Raw genomic sequence first — 10,843 nt, forward strand, 5'->3', positions numbered from 1 at the left:
CATTTGTTTGATCCAAAAGATGGAGCCATTCTCGTGAGTCGTGATGTAATTTTTGAAGAAGATAAAAGTTGGTGGTGGGAACTGTCATCTCGTAGGGGTATAAATAATTCAGACGCTTATACAATGGGTGGAACTACAGTTAATGTGTTTGTTATAACAGACTCAACTATAAATTCTGGGGGAGACTCAACACCTGTTCGATCAACATCTGTACTGGATAGTGGAAAAATCAACACATGTTCGTACAACATCTGTACATCACAGTGAAGCAGGCTTCAACACGGGCTCCAGCACTTTTGAGAATTCATCGTCGAGTGAGGACGACACAAACTCAACCACTGGTAAACCAAGAAGGATGAGACTTCTTTCTGATGTGTACAATGAAGCCCCGGAATGTGAGTTATTTGATGACGAACTTTTGATGTTGAGTATTGATTAGCCAAACTCGTACAAGCAGGCTGCCATAAAACCCGAGTGGATGGATGCAATGACAACAGAAATTGAGGCCATTGAACAGAACAAGACATGACTTTTAACAGAATTACCTCTTGGTCACAAGGTAATTGGTCTAAAATGGGTTTTCAAGTTGAAAAAGGATGCTGATGAAAATATTACAAAGCATAAAGTTCGCCTGGTCGCCAAGGGGTATGTACAGCAACATGGAATTGACTACGAAGAGGTATTTGCTCCTGTCACTAGACTCGAGACTGTAAGATTACTCCTTGCGCTAGCTGCAAAGAACTCTTGTGAAGTTCATCACCTTGATTTCAAATATGCGAATCAAAATTATAGGAAGAGGTCTACGTAATGCAGCCGGAGGGGTTTGTAAAGAAGGGACTGGAATACAAAGTGTATAAACTGATTAAGGTCTTGTATGGACTACACCAAGCACCCAGGGCTTATTATGCACCCTTGAACAAATGTTTGGAAGAGTTATGTTTTTTGAAATGTCCTTATAAACACGTTGTATATACTAGAACGGAAGGAGAAGAAGTGATCATCATTGCAGTTTATGTCAACGATCTTCTAATCACTGGAATTAGAATCATTAATATAAGTAAATTAAGAAGAAAATGAGCAGTATTTTTGATATGAGTGACTTGGGTAGATTGACATATTATCTGGGCATGGAGGTAGATCAGTAGGATGGCTACATTGAACTTAAATAAACAGCGTACGCGAAGAAGGTCATGGACAAGGCTGGAATGACTGGATGTAACTCTGTTAAATATCCCATGGAACCTATGGATAAGCTGGGCAAAGACAAATAAGGGAGAACAGTACTGTTCTCCCTTGTTCGTCTTTGCCCACTTATCCATAAAATCAATGGTGGGTGGTCTCAGGTATTTAGTGTTTACCAGGCCTGACATAGCATATTCAATTGGAGTGGTGAGCAGGTTCATGAAAAGACCTACGGAGTTGCATCTTGCTGCTGTCAAACATATTCTTCGTTACGTAAATGGAACACTTGATTTTGGTCTAATTTATACAAAATTTAAAGGAAATTATTTGTTGACAGTTTATTCGAACAGTGACCTTGCTGGCAATATGGACGACAGGAAGTCAACTAGAGGTATGACATTTTATTTCAATGAGAACCTCATTACTTGGGTGTCTCATAAATAAAAATGTGTGGCGTTATTATAACGCGAGTCTGACTTCATGGTGGCGACAAATGCTGCGTGTCAAGGGATATGTCTTTACAACCTTCTGAGGCAAATAACAGACATAAAGTCAGGTCCAGTTGTTCTTTACATTGATAACAAGTCTGCAATAGATTTGGAAAAAACCCGGTATTTCATGGGAGGAGTAAACATATAGATATTCGTTATCATATTATACGTGAATGTGTGTAACGAGGCGAGATAGTTCTCAAACATGTTAACAACCATGAACAAAGAGCAGGTATCTTGACTAAAGCTTTATGCAGAGTTAAGTTTGAAGCGATGCGTGGGCTGCTGGGTGTCAAGAATCTGCAAACAGGTTTAGATTCAGGGGAGCTTGTTGGAGTTTTAATCTAAACCTTTTATTTACTTAATTATTTAGTTTGTTTTATTCGAATAAGTTGTTGATTGTTGATCATCAAGACTAGGTCGTTTTGTTTTCCCGTTTTTGTCAGGGGGTGATACAGCTGTGATGTGAGAATAGAAGAGTCATGCCTTATCTCAATTACTATTGTAACTTAGTTATTATCAAGTACTTTCACCACATCTCAAAATAGGCTGTTGAGTGTGGCTTTGTTTTCTTTGTATGTGCAAGTTTGTTATAATAAAACTGAGTTTGCCTCATATCAGCGTGAGTGTGCGTGGTTTACTTTCTATAGTATATTGATCCTAAACGGCGGTCGGTTTAAGCTATGTTTATTGTAGCGTTGGCTCATCATGACAACCAATTTATAGAAGACAGTTTCATTTCGGATTTAACTACCCAAATAATCTTGTATTTCAGAGATAAGTATTTCTGAATGAATGACAATATTCTTAATTTATTGAAATACATATATATATTTAAATAATAACTAAAACTTAATTTTTTTAGAACGGACTTTTTAAAATCAAATTATTTTTCTGAAATATATCTTTACTGACTAACTTTTGATAATTTATATAAATTAAATATTATATTTATAGTGTCCTACGCCACCACAAATCCCCTTGTAATAAAAATAGATTGAAAAATATCATATTTAACAGAAAAATTTATATTAAAAATGAAGGGGATTAGCGGAATTGTGTGTCGGAATGTGTATTTTAATTCAATGACGTTGCTCATTTAGGGGACATTGGGTTAGATTAACGACTCTAATTAGTTTCTAATTTTTATTTTGAGATGAGTTTCTAGTTGATCATATAAGTATATATATTTATACACACGGTCTTATTTTAATATGACATTGATAATATTATGACTCTAAAGTGTTTTCATTGTTTCTGGAGACCAACTATTATCTTAAATTGGGATTTACTATAGTATTATATATTTGATTCCAAAGCCTAAATAAAGTTCAACTTTATTATAAACTACTTTAAAACTTATGCGATGTACATATTTTTTTAATTTAATTTAATTAAAAAAATATATAATATCATTGTTTCAATTATATTTATATTACATTTTAGTTATAAAAGAGTAATTAATTAATTATTAATACATTATAATTATAATAGTTATACAAACTCTAGTTCACACTTGACGGGGTGTCACTGCAAAGAAGTCGGTACACAAAAAAATTTGAATTTTATGCTCTGAAGGCTAGAGTTGAGGGAGTTGGGACTTAGATAGCGTATGGAGTTGGTTTGCAGAGGGGTATATAAGAGAAGAAATTAACAAAAATATTAATTCTTGTATTTTGTTAGGTCCCGAAATATAATATCATAGAAGGGGTTATATATAATATTCATTAAATAATTTTTTTAAAAAATTTACGCGAATAAATAATTTAGTGTTTGGTTAATGATTCCATGTTATTAAGATGAATAGTGTTTAGGATATTAAAATAAGAAATATTCGTGGAAATTTATATTTATATATAAATCTTCGAGAGCTTGCTGCACTCCGGTAAATAAATCAATCGGATACAATCTAAGAACAATAAAGTTCTTAACTACTACAAAAATCAACAAATTAAATCCTATACAAAAATCTAACTTTATTTACCTAAGAATTTAACTACCTGATAACGATTATAATGCCCTTTAGGAATATATAGGAAATAAATCGGGCATTATAACGTTTCTCTAGTGAGAATTTTAACGGATAAAATAATGAGTTTGAACTCCTTTGTTGCTCTCTATATTTTCCTCCAAAGCTTCGTTGAAAAAGATAAAGAACAAAACTAAGTTTTGCTTCTGCTGCATTGTGTAGACTTTAAAATTAATTTGTGATACGTGGACAATTGATCAATAAAGTTGATTTAGAAGATATTAAGTGTCGACAAAAGCTTTGAATTTTGTGTTAGAAATATTTTTGACTCCCATTCCATGTGTTGACATGAGTCAAGTCTTGACATGAGCCAAGATTTCTGTCGACGGTTAAAATTTGCCTCTGACATGAGCCAAGGTTCAACACTTAGAATTTTTGCTTCTTTATCTTGTACCCGTGAACCTCTAAGTTGTTTAGCTGTATACCCTGTATACCTATTCTCATACCTTAAAAATTAAATATTCAATCCAATTACGTTGTTCAACTTAACAATTCTTCTATTGATAATACTCAGATTTTTTTCATGAGCCGCTAACGCCTAATGCAACTGGTCTATTTCAGAGACGACTAGTTTTGATTCAGTTATTCGTATTACATTGTTAAGCTTGCAACAACTATATCGCTTCAAACACTGTCTTTTAATAAGATAATATACTTTCACTGGAATCTTTTGTAGTACTTAGATAATGTCTTCATTGTTACTACAATCTTGAATATTTTTTTCTCTATTCTTCACTGACGTTTAAACATATAAAATGAACTCCTTTCGATGAGTATAAATTCAAGACTATAGTTGTCTTCTTTAACCTTTGTATTCAATACTTGAGATTCATGTGCTTCGAATATTGTCTATCTTCAATCAATACTAATACACTAAACTCTTGTCATGGCACTTTTACACTGATTTTTTAACACTTCTGAAACCTTGAAAGCCTTCAAACCTTATTTTTTTTACTGAGACATAAACATGTTAATGAAATTTTTTCAGTGACCTGTAAACAGATTTTTATTCTTTGTATTTGCCTTATCCTCATTTCTTCATGATTTCTGTGTAGACATGGTTTTATTTACCGGTCTTATTCTAATGTTGAGTTATCACGTCTACTGTTCGTACAATTTCGCATTCTCGTACATATATATATATATATATATATATTCAATTCCCTCGACTATCAGAACAAGTCATATCTAATTCTCAATTGCGCCCACAAGGGTTGACTCAATTGATTAAAGAGTGGATAATTATCTTCTTGGTCACAGATTCGAATCTTATGGGAGGAGAATTTATGATTATACCTCCTGAACTAGAGCATGTCGCTTAAGTTCAGTTTATCTTGGTTCACGTGGTTTGCACACTGTTCTGTGTACCCGTGGGGTTTACCCAGTGCGCACCCGAAGGGTACCAGCAACGGGTTCCGTATGATAAAAAAAATTCCCAATTGCCAATATATATTATTATTGGTAGAATAATGAATTTTATTATAGAAATAAGAGAAATTAATAAAAATACTAATTTTGCTAAGTTTTTTTTTAATTTTACTATTTTCTAAAAACATTTACAAAAATTTAGTGCAATCAAAACAAATGAGATATGTAACTAGTTGCATCAATTTTTTTATTGTATTCGAGACTGCATTAGTCACATGCAGTTGCAGAAACATGTTGAACTTGTATGTGGTTGCATCGAACGGTAGAAAGAATGTATTTTTGTCAAAACAATATATTTTGCAATTTTTTTATAAAAATGACATCAATTTTTGGCAGAAATTGTTTTATAATATTTTTGAACTTGAGTATTTTTTTTATAAAAAAATTAATATTGTATTCGCCGAAACATAGAAATATGTATTGTTTAAGTTTCACGAAAGGAGTCTCCAATTTTAATTACTATTAATAAAATAAATATTTTAAAAAAATGATATAAATATAAATTTATTTACAAAACTCACTTTAAGCAAATTTATAATAAAAATTTAAACTAAATTTTTTGTTCAAAATAAGTAATATATCCCGAAAGAGTAATGCTACATACTCATAAATAACTCCCAAAATAGTTTTTAAAAAATATATGACATATTTTGATTAGTGACGCTGATATTAATACAGTGACACACAATCAGAAACCATCACATCATATTTTAGGAATTATTTCGAGATCTCCAAAATTATTTATCCGAAAAATATATTCTACTCTATATATCCCGATATTTGACATTTTCACGTATTTTTTTAAATTGTTGAAAATTTAATTACAATTAACCTTTTTCAAGTTTAATTTTTTTGAATTAACATAAAACATATAATATATTTTAATTTATAAAAGTAAAAAATTTTAAAATAATTATTTTAGGTGTGCAAAAAATCAAACGCATGCCCTGTATATGGAACGGATGAGGGACACATTTAACATATTTTTATACAAAATGAACAAAAAATGACCAATTCTGAAAATTTGACCAACTTTAGCCGATGCGATAACCAACTGTTCAGTGGAGTATCTCATATATGAAATACCCAACTACCAGTGCTGTATCTTATACAAATTGAGATACCCAAGTGACAGTGGAGTGGAGTATTCAATCCGCTAAAATTGACCATTTTTAACAAGGGCTATTTTTTATTAATTTTTTTCAAAAATAGGCTATTTTTATCATTTTTTGTCATAGAGCTGTAATAAATTACGTGCCAAATACTAGGCTTCTTTTTAAGATAAAAGCCGTACTTTCGGAAACGTAACCCAGTCAAATAGTACAAAATTATGGTATACAAATCGATACATCTTGAAACCAAGCAATGTTTATCCCAAACCAATTAAAATACGGAGAACCAAATTTATTAACGAAAAATATATAAATTCCTTAAACTCAAAATCTTCCCATGATTCATGAACATCTAGAGTTTAAGCGAAACTAGGAAACAACAAACAAACTCTCCATCACCCACCGCTGTTTTCGTATTAAGTTTAGGCTAATTCACTCCTTTTGAATCTTTCAAACCCTAACACGTATTTGCTCCTTATTAGAACAACCATGTGTTTAATACTATACACTATAACAAAAACTAATCATAACAATTCAAACGAATAACTTAATTTTTTGTTTTTTAGTTACGTGCATGTTTGTTTGTTATGGAGACAAGATCTGCCAAGAGGAAGAAGCTTTTAGATGTATACGATAAAGAACCGGGGGAAGACCGTGTTACGGAGCTTCCCGATTCGGTTCTTCATCGTATTCTTCTTCTTTTGCCAATTAAAAATATTGCGCAAACGTGCGTTTTGTCGAAACGATGGAGACATATTTGGTACTCTTTTCCTGATCTTGATTTCACTACCTTAAAAGAACAAGAACATTATGATGTGAAGTTTATTGTACATGTTTTATCGAATCGGGAAAAGGTGCATTGTCGTTCGGACATTAGGCTTCTTAGGTTACGCGGTAGCTGGAGATGTTCACAGCTGAATGAATTGATACGTCAGGCAGTACTTACGCATAATGTTCAGCATCTTGAGATTGATGATGTTGTAACTAACGACTGTTTTAACTTGTCACGGTGGGTGTTGAAGAGTGATTGGTTGAAGATTCTTAAGTTGAGGTTTTCAGGACAGGGTATTCGATTGCCTCCTTGGTGTTTTATGAAGGATGGTTTTCAGTCATTGAACAAATTGTCGTTGTCGCTTGTGATTTTTCACGAAAAGCCGAGTCTTGGTATGGATTGTTCGTCGTTCCCTCTACTCGAGAAGTTGAGGATGGATAAGTGCAGAGGTTTGAGGCATTTACGAGTTTGTTGTCGAGCACTTGTTAAGTTTTCTTTATCTGAATGTTCGGAACTAGACAATCTGGAGATTAGTTGCCCTAAATTGAAGAAAATGAGTGTGTCTAGATGCTTTAATACTACAAGTAGAAATAGCTCTGTTATGATTGACGCTCCAAAGCTAGACAAAATCATATGGAATGGTAATGCTATTACTGACCGCAGTTCTTTACACAACTTGCGATCCTTGCAAGAGGCCTCTGTTTGTTTTGAGAGTGTGACTGCAGCAAATCTCGCGAGTATGTCAGACTTTTTCAATGGACTTTATCAGTTGAAGTGCCTTAAAATGGAAGCACACTGTTTTGAGGTACATCCCTCATTTTGTATGAAATTTCTTGTTTTTTTGACTAATTTGGCTTATATGCCTTACAATTGTGTATGTGTATCTGTTCAAACAAATTTCGGGGTGAGCGAGAATCGAACCCAGTATACGATAAGAGATAAGTCCTTAACCACTTGAGCTATCTCATCGTGCTCATGAAATTTCTTGTTATGATTTGTTATATGTATGAAGTTAAATTCAAGAAAATTTGTTTTGCTTGTATGACACTACTAGAAATTTGTTAATAGACATTGCCCATTAGACATCAGTTGCTTGTATGAGCATGTTCTATTTGTAAATCTTCGTGTGCAACTGCAAAGTCCATGATAAGTGATAAAGCATTATGCAACATGTGTGCAGCTTCTGTCCAAGAACAAACACTTTGCAGGGGTTATGTCTGAAGCTTTTGTGAACCTCAAATCGTTGGAATTGCATACCAGCAGAATCCAAGAATTAGCCAGCTTGTTTAGGACTTATTTGTCTCTCCAGAAACTCATTATAAGTATAACGAGCGACTCTAGGATCCGAAAGAGTTCTGTGAGTATTCTAAGCAGTACTCCAAATCTCGTTAATTCTAATATGAATTTATCTGTTAATTGTTTTCATATCTCTGCTTCATTATCATATGCAGCAGATGCAGATGGACAGGAACTTCTCCAGTAGCTCTGGTGAACAATACTGGAAATCACGAAGTCACGCCTTTAAGCCATTTCTTCATGAGCTAAAAAGTGTGACGATCCATGGAATTTCAGAAAGCGAGAGTGAATTTAGTCTTGTGAAATTTTTGCTCGGGCATACTGGGGGTTTGCAAGAGATGGTCATTAATTGTGCAGAAGGAAGAGGCTGTCGTCGGCTTCAGAGAATCGAATCGAGGGTTATGCAATTTTATCGAGCTTCTTCTGATGCTAAAGTTGTATTTAATCAGACTTTTCATTAAATTTCCAAAGGGTGATTGTGGATTATTTTTCTTCAAAAAAGTAATAGAATCACATTCTCTCTTATTCTCACATGATCCAAATGACCCTAAGTTAAGTACGCAACATTATAGTCATCGAGCTGCTCGTTGATATTGCATTTTATACGTTGATAGTAGTGTACATAATTTTTGATCGTCAGGGATACCAATTCATGTGCAAATCATCCTAACTGTGCTTCAGTAAACCTATGAATACTATGTTTATTCAGTAAACCTATGAATGCTCCTGTTTATAAAGACTCTATTTTTGAAGAAAATGGACATTTCATTACTCAAAATATGCATCATACATATCACCGAATCCAACACATTTCGCGGAGGCACTACAAAAAAAATTTCCATAGACATCACACATTAGACATCGGTTGACGGTGCCACTGATGTTAAAAATTTTAATGACATCACCCCGTGTTTTTCTGATGTCTTTGTTATTTGAAGACATCAGTTATTATTAAACCAATGTCTAAACTTTACAAAAAAAAAAAAAAAAATTCGCGCTCACCTTCATTTTCCCCTGTCAGTCAAAATCCCCTCCATATCTATTCCAAAATTCCCCCCTCCCAAAATTTCCCCCCTTAACCAATTTTTTGTTCCCCCCATTCCTCACTTTACAATTAAAATCTAAAAACTAAAATTAAAAACCAAAAACAAAAATCTGTCTTTCTCTCTGCTCACTCTCTCTCAACCCATCTCTCTCTCGAACCTCTCTCTCTCCGCTCACTCACAATCTCTCTAAACTCCGCTCACTATCTCTCTGTTAAGCTCTGTACTCCGGTAAGTTATCTATGTACTCAAATACTCAAATCGAACTGATCTTCTCTACATGAAGACCAGTTTTATAAATTGAGGGTTTTTGAATTCGAAACCCTAATTTTGTAAAATTGGGGGTTTTTTAATTCTAGTGATACTCCTTCAAGGTTCAGACCCAAAGGAAGCACATACAGACTTATCAGCATTCACGCATTCAAATCGCTGCATAAAGTTAAAAAGGAAAGCTGATTTCATGATTTATTCAATTGGAAATTTAAGTGACTGTTATGATTTATTTAGTGTAAGTTTCTTCTGATTAATTCCGTGATAGTCTTGTTATGAACTCTTTCTTGAGTGATTATAATGCATAAACTTGATTTACGTGTACCTAAACTCTGTATTTCTTTTTTCTGATAGGGATGAAAATATTTGGTTTTTTGGTACTATGATCTTTGTCAATGAACCTACTCAGACCTAGTGCTTATTTTCAAAACTAGATTTTAATGCTTTCGAAGCTGATGTAATTTTTTCTTCAATTTTATCATGTAAAAGAGTTGGAATAGAGGTTCTAATATTTTGTATCTTTATAACACTATAGTGAAATTTTAGCTCATTTTGTTTTGAAGGAAAGACGGCACATCTTTGGTGTGGTTGCCATTGTTTTATGTGTAATGGGCTCTGTTGGTGTTGTTATCCATGCTCCACAAGAGAGAATTATAAACAGCGTGAAGCTATTGTGGCATTTAGCATTACAGCCAGGTAACCAATTGACAAGTTATAGTCTATGCATTTTTTTTTTTATGTTTCTTGGCTATGAATTGCTGCAGATGGTTTCTCATAGATTGTTGCAGTTTGCTTTCCATTGTATGGAAAGTTGAATTCGTATTTACATTGCTCTGTCATCCGCAAATGCCCACCTGTAGTTAAATACTAAAAACAAGTCAATGTTTTCATTTTAGTCTTCATGTCCAGTGCTCAATGATTCAAGAGCCTCCTCCCCATTACAACATTTCTTTTCATTTATCTGCTCTCCTAAATTTACAGCCAGGAGCAGTAAAAAATATCCATGATAGAACAAGTTGCGTTAACTATTATACATTCATGGTTAGTTGTTTAAAATTTCATATATATTGTGTCCAACTACATTTCAGGCCTGTTACGCTAATAGGGTTTTCGCTTGGAGCACGAGTAATTTTCAAGTGTCTTGAAACTCTGGCTAAAGCTGACTGTGATGGTATCTTCAGGGACATAAACTCTGTTTCCTTTTCGTTTATGCTAGCCTG

At 33.5% G+C, this 10,843-nt stretch overlaps 1 protein-coding gene across 1 annotated transcript; it reads left to right on the forward strand.

Annotated features, from left to right (window-relative positions):
* The first annotated feature begins 6,632 nt into the window (after window positions 1–6,632).
* Window positions 6,633–8,843, forward strand: LOC141710541 (putative F-box/FBD/LRR-repeat protein At4g03220). Its single transcript, XM_074513104.1, has 3 exons — window positions 6,633–7,819; window positions 8,195–8,371; window positions 8,466–8,843. Exons 1-3 carry the CDS (start codon window positions 6,830–6,832, stop codon window positions 8,769–8,771), a joined length of 1,473 nt encoding a protein of 490 aa, XP_074369205.1. The 5' UTR covers window positions 6,633–6,829; the 3' UTR covers window positions 8,772–8,843.
* Window positions 8,844–10,843: the final 2,000 nt, after the last annotated feature.

The sequence above is a fragment of the Apium graveolens genome, chromosome 3 (assembly GCF_009905375.1).
Source record: "Apium graveolens cultivar Ventura chromosome 3, ASM990537v1, whole genome shotgun sequence".
Classification (NCBI taxonomy): domain Eukaryota; kingdom Viridiplantae; phylum Streptophyta; class Magnoliopsida; order Apiales; family Apiaceae; genus Apium; species Apium graveolens.

What these genes read in the sequence shown, in the direction of transcription:
- LOC141710541 (XM_074513104.1), top strand. Translation starts at nt 6,830, where the DNA reads ATGGAGACAAGATCTGCCAAGAGGAAGAAGCTTTTAGATGTATACGAT. An exon ending in TGGAAGCACACTGTTTTGAG is followed by an intron (nt 7,820 to 8,194) that starts GTACATCCCTCA and finishes ACATGTGTGCAG; the next exon opens with CTTCTGTCCAAGAACAAACA. An exon ending in CTAGGATCCGAAAGAGTTCT is followed by an intron (nt 8,372 to 8,465) that starts GTGAGTATTCTA and finishes TATCATATGCAG; the next exon opens with CAGATGCAGATGGACAGGAA.